The sequence below is a fragment of the Mesoplodon densirostris genome, chromosome 6 (genome assembly GCF_025265405.1).
Source record: "Mesoplodon densirostris isolate mMesDen1 chromosome 6, mMesDen1 primary haplotype, whole genome shotgun sequence".
Lineage (NCBI taxonomy): Eukaryota > Metazoa > Chordata > Mammalia > Artiodactyla > Ziphiidae > Mesoplodon > Mesoplodon densirostris.
In genome coordinates, this window is record NC_082666.1 from 59,249,289 (window position 1) to 59,264,607 (window position 15,319).

General features: G+C 37.0%; 1 protein-coding gene across 3 annotated transcripts in view; it reads right to left on the reverse strand.

The window, feature by feature from the left end:
* Positions 1-15,319, reverse strand: part of ADAMTSL1 (ADAMTS like 1) — a 475,434-nt gene that overhangs the window by 407,106 nt on the left and 53,009 nt on the right. For all 3 annotated transcript variants that reach the window (XM_060102066.1, XM_060102065.1, XM_060102068.1), the window contains exon 3: positions 7,773-7,818. In XM_060102066.1, coding sequence (XP_059958049.1) covers positions 7,773-7,818 — 46 coding nt within the window. The remainder of the gene's footprint in view (positions 1-7,772; positions 7,819-15,319) is intronic.

Genomic DNA, 15,319 nt, shown 5'->3' on the forward strand with positions numbered 1-15,319 from the left:
TGTTAACACTTTATAAGAATAACTTAGACCTATTGATTCCATTTCCTCATTAATACACTATACCCACTGTCATCCTGATTCTATTCCTAATACACTAGAGAAACTGCTCCCCCACTGGCCTTTTTTTTTTTTCTTCAGACTTTGACCTTCTGGCAACATTTATCCTACAGAGCATCTTCAAGAATTCTCTCTTATTTCTTCTGCTACCGCTTTCATGATGCTTTTTATGGCTTATCTCTTACTATGTCCTCTTTCTTCCTGAGTACAGACATGCACCAAAGTTCCGAGGTTCCCTTCTCCCATTATTCTATTTGCTCTACCTACAAAAAACTACTGCCAAATCTTTAAATTCTGTATTTCTTGCTTTGTGCTTCTGTCTCTTCAGCCCCGATCTCTTTCCTCAGATCAGATCCCCCCCAACCTAGTTGAATATAACACCTACAAGTCCAGCCTGCATACCAAACTCAACAGTGTCCCTAAATCAAATTTACTATTTTCCTCTCCAAAACCTCCTCTCAATATTCGTGCTTCTGATAATGACATTCACTGTTCTTCCAGAAGATGGGTTCTCATTTTGTATTCAACAAATATCTACCTCAGCCATAAAATATTACTCAGCCATAAAAAAGAATGAAAAAATGTAATTTGCAGCAACATGGATGGACCTAGAGATTAAGTGAAGTAAGACAGACAGAGAAAGACAAATATTATATGATATTGATTCTATGTGGAATCCACTCTCCATTTTTTTGTGTGTGCATCTCAGTATTGCCAGACTAAGTCCTAACACCCTCCTTAATATATGTAAGTCAGCAGTTCTAGGCACTGGGGATGAAGGAGTGGACAAGGTGAATGAGGCTCTATCCTCATGGAGTTTACATTCGAGAGTGGGAAAGCAGAACACCAACAAGTAATCAAATAAGATAAATTCTGGTAGAGACAAATCCTTTAAAAAAAAAAGTAAAATGTGGTTGATTGACTATTTTGAGGAATGGGGCCAGGCAGTGGGACCACCACATTAGATAAGGTGGTCAAGGAAACCTCTTTGAGGAAATGGTATCTGAGCTGAGATTGGAATAAGGAAGATGCCCATCATGCAAATATCAAAGAAAGAGCTTTTCCAACAGAGGGATCAGGAAGTGCTAGAACTCTAAACATGCATATGTCTCTGTTTCCTTTATTCCCATTTCAACTCATCACTCTCATTTAAATCACTTGTTAAGTTGTGCAGAGTGACCGTAATTTTGATCTCTCCTGTATCTATTTCCTCCTGGTTTCAGCCCTCATTACTTCCTGCTCCCCACCTGTTTCCTGTTCCAGTGCATCCCTCATATCACCACAGAATTAAACTTCCTAAAGTGGAACTCAACAATATCATTCTCTTGCTCCACAATCTCTGGTGACCCTCCATTACTCACTGAATGAATATAAACTCAGAAGCTTAACATTCAAATCTGGTCATTGTGTAACCTCAAAATATCTTTCAATTCTTCTCTTCCATACTGCTAAGCACAATCCTACCCAAATTCATGTTCAGAACACACCTTCAACATTCTTGTCTCCAAAGTTGCCCATTATGTCTCCTCCATTTGGACTGGTTGTCATCCCCTCCCACCCAATCTGAGCCAGTCACAGCACTCCTAGCCTTCTCAGCCCTACCTCAAATCACCTCCTCCTTGAAGGCCCTTCAGATTTCTCTCTGCTTTTAACCCACAAGAACTTTATCCCTTTCTTACTATGTTTGTCATATTTTGCCCTAGGATGTGGATATGTGCACATCTGTCTTCTCTTTCTACATCCATTACCGTAAAACAGATGTTTTAAGACAGTGACCACATGCTATTTATCCTTGTAGTAGTGCTGTGCCTCACACAGTTGGCACTGAATAGTATTTGCTAAACAAATGAATTTGGCAAATCTGAGTTTGATTAACTGATATTTATTTCATGATACCCAAGTGTTTTCCCTTTTATCATTCCTCTTATTTGTTCTCAAGAGACCTGGATGTGAAAAGCCAGAAAGCAGAGAGGAAACAGAGAGAGTCCTTATTCTGAAGTTTCAATCTGGCCAAATAATTAAAAGTTTGTATTGAGGAACATTAAAAATACCTATTTTTTTGATGTGCATAATCCATACACTGTGAAATAAATAACCCTTGCTGAAATACTAATTGGTTGATTTCTGCTCAGGATACGTGAAACTCCTTAGCATTAGTGCTTAAAAAAATACTTTATCACCCGGGCTCCTTGGTGGGGCTAATGGTGGACTCTGGGAGGGCTCATGCCAAGAAGTACTTCCCAGAACTTCTACTGCCAGTGTCCTTGTCCTCACGATGAGACACAACCACCCCCTGCCTCTGCAGGGGACCCTCCAATACTAGCAGGATAGCCTCATCCACCAGAGGGCAGACAGCAGAAGCAAGAAGAATTACAATCCTGCAGCCTGTGGAACAAAAACCACATTCACAGAAAGACAGACGAGATGAAAAGGCAGAGGGCTATGTACCAGATGAAGGAACAAGATAAAACCAACAAAAAACAACTAAATGAAGTGGAGATAGGCAACCTTCCAGAAAAAGAATTCAGAATAATGATAGTGAAGATGATCCAGGACTGTGGAAAAAAAATAGAGGCAAAGATCGAGAAGATGCAAGAAATGTTTAATAAAGACCTAGACAAATTAAAGAACAAACAAACAGAGATGAACAAAACAACAACTGAAATGAAAACTACACTAGAAGGAATCAATAGCAGAATAACTGAGGCAGAAGAATGGATAAGTGACCTGGAACACAGAATGGTGGAATTCACTGCTATGGAACAGAATAAAGAAAAAAGAATGAAAAGAAATGAAGACAACCTAAGAGACTTTGGGACAGCATTAAATTCAACAACATTCGCATTACAGGGGTCCCAGAAGGAGAAGAGAGAGAGAAAGGACCCAAGAAAATATTTGAAGAGATTAGAGTCAAAAATTTCCCTAACATGGGAAAGGCAATAGCCACCCAAGTTCAGGAAGCGCAGAGTCCCATACACGATAAACCCAAGGAGAAACACGCCGAGACACATAATAATCAAATTGGCAAAAAATAAAGACAAAGAAAAATTATTGAAAGTAGCAAGGGAAAAATGACAAATAACATACAAGGGAACTCCCATAAGGTTAACAGCTGATTTCTCAGCAGAAACTCTACAAGCCAGAAGGGAGTGGCATGATATACTTAAAGTGATGAAAGGGAAGAACCTACAACCAAAATTACACTACCTGGCAAGGATCTCATTCAGATTCAATGGAGAAATCAAAAGCTTCACAGACAAGCAAAAGGTAAGAGAATTCAGTACCACCAAACCAGCTCTACAACAAATGCTAAAGGAACTTCTCTAAGTGGGAAACACAAGGAAGAAAAGGACCTACAAAAACAAACCCAAAACAATTAAGAAAATGGTCATAGGAACATATGTATTGATAATTACCTTAAACGTGAATGGATTAAATGCTCCAACCAAAAGACACATGCTTGCTGAATGGATACAAAAACAAGACCCATATATATGCTGTCTACAAGAGACCCACTTCGACCTAGGGACATATACAGACTGAAAGTGAGGGGATGGAAAAAGATATTCCATGCAAATGGAAATCAAAAGAAAGCTGGAGTAGCAATACTCATTTCAGATAAAATAGACTTTAAAATAAAGAATGTTACAAGAGACAAGGAAGGACACTACATAATGATCAAGGGATCAATCCAAGCAGAAGATATGACAATTATAAATATATATGCACCCAACATAGGGGCACCCCAATACATAAGGCAACTGCTAACAGCTATAAAAGAGGAAATCAACAGTAACAAATTACTAGTGGGGGACTTTAACACCTCATTTACACCAATGGACAGATCATCCAAAATGAAAATAAATATGGAAATAGAAGCTTTAAATGACACAATAGACCAATAGATTTAATTGCTATTTATAGGACATTCCATCCAAAAACAGCAGATTACACTTTCATCTCAAGTGCACACAGAACATTCTCCAGGATAGATCACATCTTGGGTCACAAATCAAGCCTCAGTAAATTTAAGAAAATTGAAATCATATCAAGCATCTTTTCTGACCACAATACTATGAGATTAGAAATCAATTACAGGGAAAAAAACGTAAAAAATACAAACACATGGAGGCTAAACAATACGTTACTAAATAACCAAGTGATCACTGAAGAAATCAAAGAGGAAATCAAAAACTACCTAGAGACAAATGACAATGAAAACATGACGATCCAAAACCTATGGGATGCAGCAAAAGCAGTTCTAAGAGGGAAGTTTGGAGCTTTACAAGCCCACCCCAGAAAACAAGAAAAATCTCAAATAAATAATGTAGGCTCACACCTAAAGGAACTATAGAAAGAACAAACAAAACCCAAAGCTAGCAGAAGGAAAGAAATCATAAAGATCAGAGCACAAATAAATGAAATAGAAACAAAGAAAACAACAGCAAATATCATTAAAACTAAAAGCTGGTTATTTAAGATGATAAACAAAATTGATAAACATTAGCCAGTCTCATCAAGAAAAAGAGGGAGAGGACTCAAATCAATAAAATTAGAAGTGAAAAAGGAGAAGTTACAACAGACACCACAGATACAAAGCATCCGAACAGACTACCACAAGGAACTCTATGTCAATAAATCGGACATCCTGGAAGAAATGGACAAATTCTTAGAAAGGTATAACTTTCCAAGACTGAACCAGGAAGAATTAGAAAATATGAACAGACCAATCACAAGTAATGAAATTGAAACTGTGATTAACAATCTTCCAACAAACAGAAGTCCAGAACCAGATGGCTTCACAGGTGAATTCTATCAAACATCTAGAGAAGAGCTAACACCCACCCTTCTCAAACTCTTCCAAAAAACTTCAGAAGAAGGAACACTCCCAAACTCAATCTATGAGGCCACCATCACCCTGACACCAAAACCAGACAAAGATACTACAAAAAAAGAAAATTACAGACCAATATCACTGATGAATATAGATGCAAAAATCCTCAACAAAATACCAGCAAACAGAATCCAACAACACATTAAAAGGATCATACACCATGATCAAGTGGGATTTTTCCCAGGGATGCAAGGATTCTTCAATATATGCAAATCAATCAATGCAATACACCATATTAACAAATTGAAGAAGAAAAAACATATGATCATCCCAATACATGCAGAAAAACTGTTTGACAAAATTCAACACCCTTTTATGATAAAAACTCTCCAGAAAGTGGGCATAGAGGGAACGTACCTAAATATAATAAAGACCATATATGACAAACCCACAGCAAACATCATTCTTTTTTTTTTTTTTTTTTTTTTTTTGGCTGTGTTGGGTCTTCGTTTCTGTGAGAGGGCTTTCTCCAGTTGTGGCAAGCGGGGGCCACTCTTCATCGCGGTGCGCGGGCCTCTCACTATTGCGGCCTCTCTTGTTGCGGAGCACAGGCTCCAGACGCGCAGGCTCAGTAGTTGTGGCTCACGGGCCCAGCCGCTCTGTGCCATGTGGGATCTTCCCAAACCAGGGCTCGAACCCGTGTCCCCTGCATTAGCAGGCAGATTCTCAACCACTGCGCCACCAGGGAAGCCCTTAATGGTGAAAAACTGAAAGCATTTCCTCTAAGATCAGGAACAAGACAAGGATGTCCACTCTCACCACTATTATTCAACATAGTTTTGGAAGTCCTAGCCATGGCAATCAGAGAAAAAAAGAAATAAAAGGAATCCAAATTGGAAAAGAAGAAGTAAAACTTTCACTGTTTTCAGATGACATGATACTATACATAGAGAATCTTAAAGATGCTACCAGAAAACTACTAGAGCTAATCAATGAATCTGGTAAAGTAGCAGGATATAAAATTAATGCACAGAAATCTCTTGCATTCCTATACACTAACAACGAAAATCTGAAAGAGAAATTAAGGAAACACTTCCATTTACCATTGCAACAAAAAGAATAAAATACCTAAGAGTATACCTACCTAAGGAGACAAAAGACCTGCATGCAGAAAACTATAAGACAATGATGAAAGAAATTAAAGGTGACATAAACAGATGGAGAGTTTTACCATGTTCTTGGATTGGAAGAATCAATATTGTGAAAATGACAATACTACCCAAAACAATCTACAGATTCAGTGCAATCCCTGTCAAGCTACCAATGGCATTTTTCACAGAAATAGAACAAAACATTTTACAATTTGTATGGAGACACAAAAGTCCCCAAATAGCCAAAGCAGTCTTGAGGGAAAAAAGCGGAGCTGGAGGAATCAGACTCCCTGACTTCAGACTATACTACAAAGCTACAGAAATCAAGACAATATGGTACTGGCACATAAACAGAAATATAGATCAATGGAAAGAGATAGAAAGCTCAGATATAAACCCACACACCCGTGGTCAGCTAATCTATGACAAAGGAGGCAATGATATACAATGGAGAAAAGACAGCCTCAATAAGTGCTGCTGGGAAAACTGGACAGCTACATGTAAAAGAATGAAGTTAGAACACTCTGTAACACTGTACTCAACAAAAAACTCAAAATGGATTAGAGACCTAAATGTAAGACCAGACACTATAAAACTCTTAGAGGAAAACATAGGTAAACACTCTTTGACATAAATCACAGCAAGATCTTTTTTGATCCACCTCCTAGAGTAATAGAAATAAAAACAAAAATAAGCAAATGGGACTTAATGAAACATAAAAGCTTTTGCACAGCAAAGGACACCATAAACAAGAAGAAAAGACAACCCTGAGAATGGGAGAAAATATTTGCAAATGAATCAACGGACAAAGGATTAATCTCCAAAATATATAAACAGCTCATGCAGCTCAATATTAAAAAAACAAACAACCCAATCCAAAAATGGGCAGAAGACCTAAACAGATATTTTTCCAAAGAAGACATTAAGATGGCTAAGAAGCACATGAAAAGCTGCTCAACATCACTAATTATTAGAGAAGTGCAAATCAAAACTACAGTGAGGTATCGCCTCATACCAGTTAGAATGGGCATCATCAGAAAATCTACAAACAACAAATGCTGTAGAGGGTGTGGAGAAAAGGGAACCCCCTTGCACTGTTGGTGGGATACAGCCACTATGGAGAACTGTATGGAGGTTCCTTAAAAAACTAAAAATAGAATTACCATATGACCCAGCAATCCCACTACTGGGCATATACCCTGAGAAAACCATAATTCAAAAAGACACAGGCACCCCAATGTTCATTGCAGCACTATTCACAATAGCCAGGTCATGGAAGGAACCTAAATGCCCACTGACAGATGAATGGATAAAGAAGATGTGGTACATATATACAATGGAATATTACTCAGCCATGAAAAGGAATGAAATTGGGTCATTTGTTAAGACATGGATGCATCTAGAGATTGTCATACAGAGTGAAGTAAATCAGAAAGAGAAAATCAAATATAGTATATTAACACATATATGTGGAAGCTAGAAAAATGGTACAGGTGAACCGGTTTGCAGGGCAGAAATTGAGACACAGATGCAGAGAACAAACGTATGGAAACCAAGGGGGAAAGCGTCAGGGGGTGGTAGTGGTGGTGGGATGAATTGGGAGATTGGGATTGACGTGTATACACTGATGTGTATAAAATGGATGACTAATAAGAACCTGCTGTATAAAAAAATAAATTAAATTAAATTAAAAAAATACCTTATCACAATCATAGAACCTTAATACTTACCACATTACTGCATGTTCTATATCGGATATTTCTTCCCTCACAGCTCCTAGAAAAAAAAAACCAAAAACTCATTACTACCTATGAAGGGCCCAAAATTTGAACTGTTTTGTTACAAAAACCATTTCCTCTTAGTACCAATATAAAAGCCTCTCTTCTTCTGAGTATGCTCTTAGAGGAATTACTATCAAATGTTAAATTGAGCAGATCTAAAGGAGTTGTATACATAAATTGATTTCTCTATGAGGGTTGAAACTAAGCATTCATTTTTTCTTCAAAAGTTGTCAAAGTAAGTACTTAGGGCCTCCCTGGTGGCGCAAGTGGTTGAGAGTCCGCCTGCCGATGCAGGGGATACGGGTTCGTGCCCCGGTCTGGGAGGATCCCATATGCCGCGGAGCGGCTGGGCCCGTGAGCCATGGCCGCTGAGCCTGCGCGTCCGGAGCCTGCGCGTCCGGAGCCTGTGCTCCGCAACGGGGGAGGCCACAACAGTGAGAGGCCCGCATACCGCCAAAAAAAAAAAAAAAAAAAAAAAAAAAAAAAAAAAAAAAAAAAAAAAAAAAGTAAGTACTTATAGTGAGTTCTAATTTAATCAAATAGATTTAATGCAAGGTTTTCTGATAAATATTAATATTAAATGAATCCTCTCTTAATTATCTGTGGTATAAAACTAAAGATAGGTTTCACTAATATGACAGATCTTACTTTTAGAATATGATAAAAATTGGACTTAACATTCAACATGGCTTTTAAAATTACACATCTAAGAATATGAAAGTCATAATTCTTAAAGAATTATCTTCATTTCTAAAGTACATCCTCATTGCGGAGGTTTTAGAAAAGAAAGAAGACGCAAAAGAACAAAAATCCCCCATAGCTGTCTCATCTAAAGATAATCACTATTATTTTGATTTATTAATTTCTTTCTGGTGCAGAGGAAATATCATCAATTATACAATCTTATAGCTTGCTTTTTATCCACATAAAAATATTTGGAGGTATTTTTCCACACTACTAAATAACTTTAAAGACATCATTTTGAGAGCTACATACTATTCCATCAAATGATATAACTTGTGTAATCATTCTTCCATTTCTTGTCATTTAAGTAGTTTCTAATTTGGGGTTTGATAAGAGATCGTGTGATAAACCATGTCCATGCATATGTTTTATCCAAGTTTCTGACTATGTCTTTAGGAGAGATAAGTTTCTAGAAGGGGAATTACAGCACTAAAGGGAATGAACTTTTATAAGGCTTTTGATAAATATTGCCAAATTGCATTCCATAAAGGTTGTACCATTGCATTCTCCCACCAGCAATATATGGGAGTTTCCATTTTACTGAACTATTGTGAACAAAAGCAATCAATTTTTTATTAAATGTTCAATGATGACACTTAAGAACAGCAGTACTCTGCTCTTTCAAAATAAGTCACACTTATAAAAAAACAAGTAAAATATGAAATTCTGAGAGAATGATCATACTAATAACTAATAGTTATGGAATTCCAGGTATATTTCTAAGTTTGTTATATGTATTAATTTATTTACTCTTCTCAGGAACACTGGGAGACAGGGTACTATCATTATACCCATTTTACAGAAGAGAAAATGGAAGCTTAGGGAGGTTAAGTAACTTGCCAAAATCACACAACTGTTAAGTAGTAGAGCTGAGATTTGAAACCGAGCCATTCAGAGCTTACACTCATAACCATGATGCTTTACTGCCCCCTAATTCACTTGTTTGTTCAGCACACGCCCATTGAGCTCCTATTATATACTGGGCAATACATTTACTTCTGGGAATACAAAGAAAAATGAGCATGACTTGGTCTTCGCTATTAAGAAAATATTCATATAATTCAGTGTTAAAAATGCTAGATACTATTTGTGTTAGGTCTCAAGAACGTCATCAAAAAGGAAATGTCATCTGAAAATACAATTACACAAAGGCTATCTTAGAGAGATAGGAAGGTCCCAGGCTTGAAGACCTGCTGTAACCAGATTGACTATATTAATATGCACTCAACAGCAGAAAGGAAAAAAAGGCCTGGCCAGAATCATAGAAAAAAAAGGAGGATGGAAGAGATACTAGGTTGCCAGTGCCCAGCCCAGCAATGTCCCAGGCTAAGGGCCAATGAACTTCACGTCCTCCTGCTCCCCTTGGCTAGGCTGTTGCTATCACAGTCCAGATGCCTCACACTAACCTAGCTGATGCCAGTGAATTTTTTGCTCATCCCAGAAATATCCCTCATTACAATGCCATGTTGATCAAAGCAATTTGCCAAGAGTGGTCTGTTTTTACATGACTGCTAAGAGGCAGAGGCACTGGTCATGCTGACATGGGAATGGTCCATGTTATGGACAGTTCTACTTTTCACTGTAAGTTAATAAATTGACATTTTAACTTAAAATATTAAGCTCACGGGCCAAGTCATTGCAAGTCCACCTCCAAGAGAAGGATTTGTTCTTGGTGTGATTGCTGAAAAAATACCAGGTTTCTGAGTTTAAAAAGATGAGAGCTAGGCCCCAGTTGATGGTAAATTTACAAGGTAATTAATGCTATGACCTGGAGGCCTTTGGTAGCATGCCATGTAGTCATCAGTGTTGGCTGAATGTGATATGTTTTTCAATTTTGAAATTCCTAGTGCATATGTGACATACTGTAGTGGTTAAGAGTACCCAGTTTGAAAGCAGAACCTTCTTTCTGGAATCCTGATTCCTTAGTGTCTATACCTCAGTTTTGTCATCTGTAAAATGGGATAATATTACATATCTCCTGGGATTATTATGAGGAGTAACTGAGTTAATATTTGTGAAGCACTTCAAACAGTGCCTCACACATAGTAAGCATTATATAGACATTTAACAAATAAATTAATTATGTAATAGATGTAAAAATATAATAGATATTAAAAGAGGGTGAAGGATATGTGGAGAAGAAACCATAGGCAAAGGCATAGAGGAATGAAAAGATATGGTGTGTTTATACATTTTCAAGTGGTTTGGTTGTGCAGTTTTGGGTGTATGAGGGGAACTGAAAGATATATTAAAAAAAAAAGCCTTCTAACTGTGAACTTTGCAATAGACAGAGGGGAACCACTGAAGGTTCTAAAACAAAGGAGATCCAATGATGACTTCTTGCCTTAAAAAAGTGAACTCTGACATTAATCATGAAGACCTTAAAATGCTATGTTTTCCACCCTCCTTTTATTTTCTTTTCCTAACCTTATCTCCCTTAAAGGAATAATGGAAACACATCGGAATTAGGAGTTTGACAATCTGAGTCATAGACTTTGCTCTTCCCTTTGCATAAGACTCTTGTCCTCTCAGGGTTTTTGCTTCCTCATCTGTCAACTGGATATCACTGTATATGGAAATGGCAGTGCCTAAAGTTGTGATCACCAACTGAGATAACTCACGAAAGTTCTATCCAAATGTCAATAGGGTTATTAGAGATAATGCTTACTAAAAAAATTAAAAAGCAGAAAAACATCTAGTTCAATAATTTAAATGAGCCTTTTCCCAGATATTTTAAACTATGAATACCTACTACGTATGTTCTAAAAGCATCCTTGAGATGGACATAGAGATTATCAGACTAAGTGAAGTAAGTCAAATAAAGACAAATAGTATATAATAGCACTTATATATGGAATCTAAAAAACTACTATAATTAAACTTATTTACAAAACAGAAACAGACTCACAAATATAGAAAACAAACTTATGGTTACTAAAGGGGAAATGTGGGGGAGGACAAATTAGAATTTGGGGTTAACATATACACACTACTATATATAAAATAGATAAACAATAAGGATTTACTGTATAGCACAGGGAACTATATTCAGTAGCTTGTAATAACCTATAATGGAAAAGAATCTGAAAAAGAATACATATATATATAGATAGACAGATACAGATATATAGATACAGATATCTGAATCACTTTGATGTATGCCTGAAACTAACACAATATTGTAAATCAACTATAGTTCAATAATTTAAAAAAAGCACCCTTGGCTAACAGGAAAAGTAAGCATATAATGTAAAAGGTTGAATAAATGTTTCTCATTTAGCAGAAACAAAACAAAAACAAACGGCGGTGGGGGAGGAGAGGGGTTCCCACACTAGGAGGGGCCCACCCACAGAGTGGGGATTAGCAGGGACAGGGAGAGACCTTTGGGGGATCAGGGGATCAGAGGGGAATGCGGATAGCGTTTCCCCCACCCACTTGGGCCTGGTGAGCCTACTGAGGTCCCAGGCCTGAACCGCCGTCTTCCAGGGCCCCCTTTGGCCATGCTGAGCCTAAGCCACGCCCCCCACCCCACCCCCAGGGCTTTTTCTGGCTGCACAGTTCCCGATCCCCAGCCCCGCCCTCCCTTGCCTACCTGCCCCCACCCCCACCAAGGCCTTTTTGTGGCTTTTTTTTTTGGCTGTTGTGGTTCTGTTTTGCCTTCTTTTTGTTGTTTCACTTATATATATATTTTTGTAACATATTTTTTATTTTTCTAATTTTATTGTATTTTTATTCTTTGTTATTGTTCTGCTCCTTTTTGTTTGTTGCCTTTCTTTTTTTTTGTCATGTTGCGCAGCTTGTGGAATCTTGGTTTCCAGGCCAGGGGTCGGGCCTGAGCTCCTGTGGTGGGAGCACAGAGTCCAAACCACTGGATTAACAGAGAACCTCAGACCCCAGGGAATACTGATCAGTGTGAGGTCTCCCAGAGGTCCTCATCAGGGCACCAAGACCCCGCTCTACCCAACTGCCTGCAAACTCCAGTGCTGGATGCCTCAGGCTAAACAAGCAGTAAGACAGGAACACAGCCCCACCCATCAAAAAAATGAGACAACAAAAAAATATGTTACAGACGAAGGAGTAAAGATCAAATACAAGACCAAATAAATGAAGAGGAAATAGGCAACCTATCTGAAAAAGAATTCAGAGTAATGATTGTAAAGATGATCCAAAATCTTGAAAGCAGAATGGAGGCACAGATTGAGAGAATACAAGAAATGATTAACAAGTACCTAGAAGAACTAAAGAACAAACAAACAGTGAGGAACAGCACAATAACTGAAATGAAAAATACACTAGAAGGAATCAATAGCAGAATAACTGAAGCAGAAGAACAAATAAGTGAGCTGGAAGACAGAATGGTGGAAATAACTACTGAGGAGAAGAATAAAGAGAAAAGAGTGAAAAGAAATGATGACAGTCTCAGAGACTTCTGAGACAATATTAAATGCACCAACATTTGAATAATAGGGGCCCCAGAAGAAGAATAGAAAGAGAAAGGGTCTGAGAAAATATTTGAAGAGATTATAGTTGAAAACTTCCCTAAAATGAAAAGGGAAATAGCCACCCAAGTCCATGAACTGCAGAGTCCCAGGCAGGATAAACCCAAGGAAAAACATGCCAAGACACATATTAATCAAAGTAACAAAAATTAAATTCAAAGCAAAATATTAAAAGAAGCAAGGTAAAAGCAACAAATAACATAGAAGGGAATCCCCATAAGGTTATCAACTGATTTTTCAGGAGAAACTCTGCAGGCCAGAAGGGAGTGGCAGGACATATTTAAAGTGATGAAAGGAAAAAACCTACAACCAAGATTACTCTACCCAGCAAGGATCTCATTCAGATTCAATGGAGAAATCAAAAGCTTTACAGACAAGCAAAAGCTAAGAGAATTCAGTACCACCAAACCAGCTTTACAACAAATGCTAAAGGAACATCTCTAGGCAGGACACACAAGAGAAGAAAAAGAACCACAAAAACAAACCCAAAACAATTAACAAAATGGTAATAGGAACATACATATTGATAATTACCTTTAATGTACATGCATTAAATGCTCCAACCAAAACACAAAGACTGGCTGAATGGATACAAAAACAGGACCTGTCTATACGCTGTCTATAGGAGACCCACTTCAGACCTAGGGACACATACAGGCTAAAAGTGAAGGGATGGAAAAAGATATTCCATGAAAATGGAAATCAAAAGAAAGCTGGAGTAGCAATACTGACATCAGACAAGATAGATTTTAAAATAAAGATTGTTACAAGAGACAAAAAAGACACTACATAATGATCAAAGTATCAATCTAAGAAGAAGATAGAACAATAATAAATATTTATACACCCAATATAGGAGCATCTCAATACATAAGGGAAAAGCTAACAGCCATAAAAGGGGAAATCTACAGTAACACAATAAAAGTGGGGGACTTTAACACCCCACTTAAACCAATGGACAGAGCATCCAGACAGAAAATAAATAAGGAAACACAGGCTTTAAATGACACATAAGACCAGATAGATTTAACTGATATTAATGTAAGCATTTAAATGTAAGCATTTTACAGTACTAATTTTGTTCTAAATATGTACAAAGAATAGAAAGAAATATATATATTCTTTTGTTATTATATTTGGGGGGAGGGATACTGGGTAAATTTTTAATTCTCTTTATATTTTTCCATATCTTCACATTTTTCTACAATGAATATAATCAAATAGTGAAGTTTTACAAATAAAAATGGGCTTAGAAAGATCCATTTCTTGAAAACACACTATTTCTAGTAATGCAGCAAAAGTTAAAATAGCAATACTAAGGAGTTCTGTTTGAGTTCAATCTTTATTTTTGTTAAAAAAGATAATTAATGACTGTATAGTAAGAACAATACTGGGGTTTGCAACAATGTGAGAAAAGCTGGGTGTTTAATATGGAGCTAATCTTAAATTATTTAAGAGACTGTATACACACATTATAGTGTATCAGATATTCTTTAAATTGACATTTGATTTTTTGTTTCTACTCCTTTTTATAATTTGATGAATTATTTTCCATGAGTTGGTGATTTTTGTTTTTTAATAAAGAAAATGGAAGCTTGAAAAAAATAAAAATAAAAAATAAACCCATGCACCTATGGTTACCTAATCTATGACAAAGGAGGCAAGACTATACAATGGAGAAAAGACAGTCTCTTCAATAAGTGCTGCTGGGAAAACTGGACAGCTACATGTAAAAGAATGAAATTAGAACACTCCCTAACACCATACATAAAAATAAACTCAAAATGGATTAAATGTAAAGGCCAGACACTATCAAACTCTTAGAGGAAAACATATGAAAAAACACTCTTTGACATAAATCACAGCAAGATCTTTTTTGACCCACCTCTTAGAGTAATGAAAATAAAAACAAAAATAGGCAAATGGAACCTAATGAAACTTAAGAGCTTTTGCACAGCAAAGGAAAGCATAAAGAAGATGAAAAGACAACCCTCAGAATTGGAGAAAATATTTGGACTAATTTCCAAAATATATAAACAGCTAATGCAGCTCAGTATTAAAAAAAAACAAACAATCCAATCAAAACATGGGTGGAAGATCTAAATAGACATTTCTCCAAAGAAGACATACAGATGGCCAAGAGGCACATGAAAAGATGCTCAACATCACTAATTATTAGAGAACTGCAAATCAAAACTACAATGAGGTATCACCTCACACTGGTCAGAATGGCCATCATCAGAACATCTACAA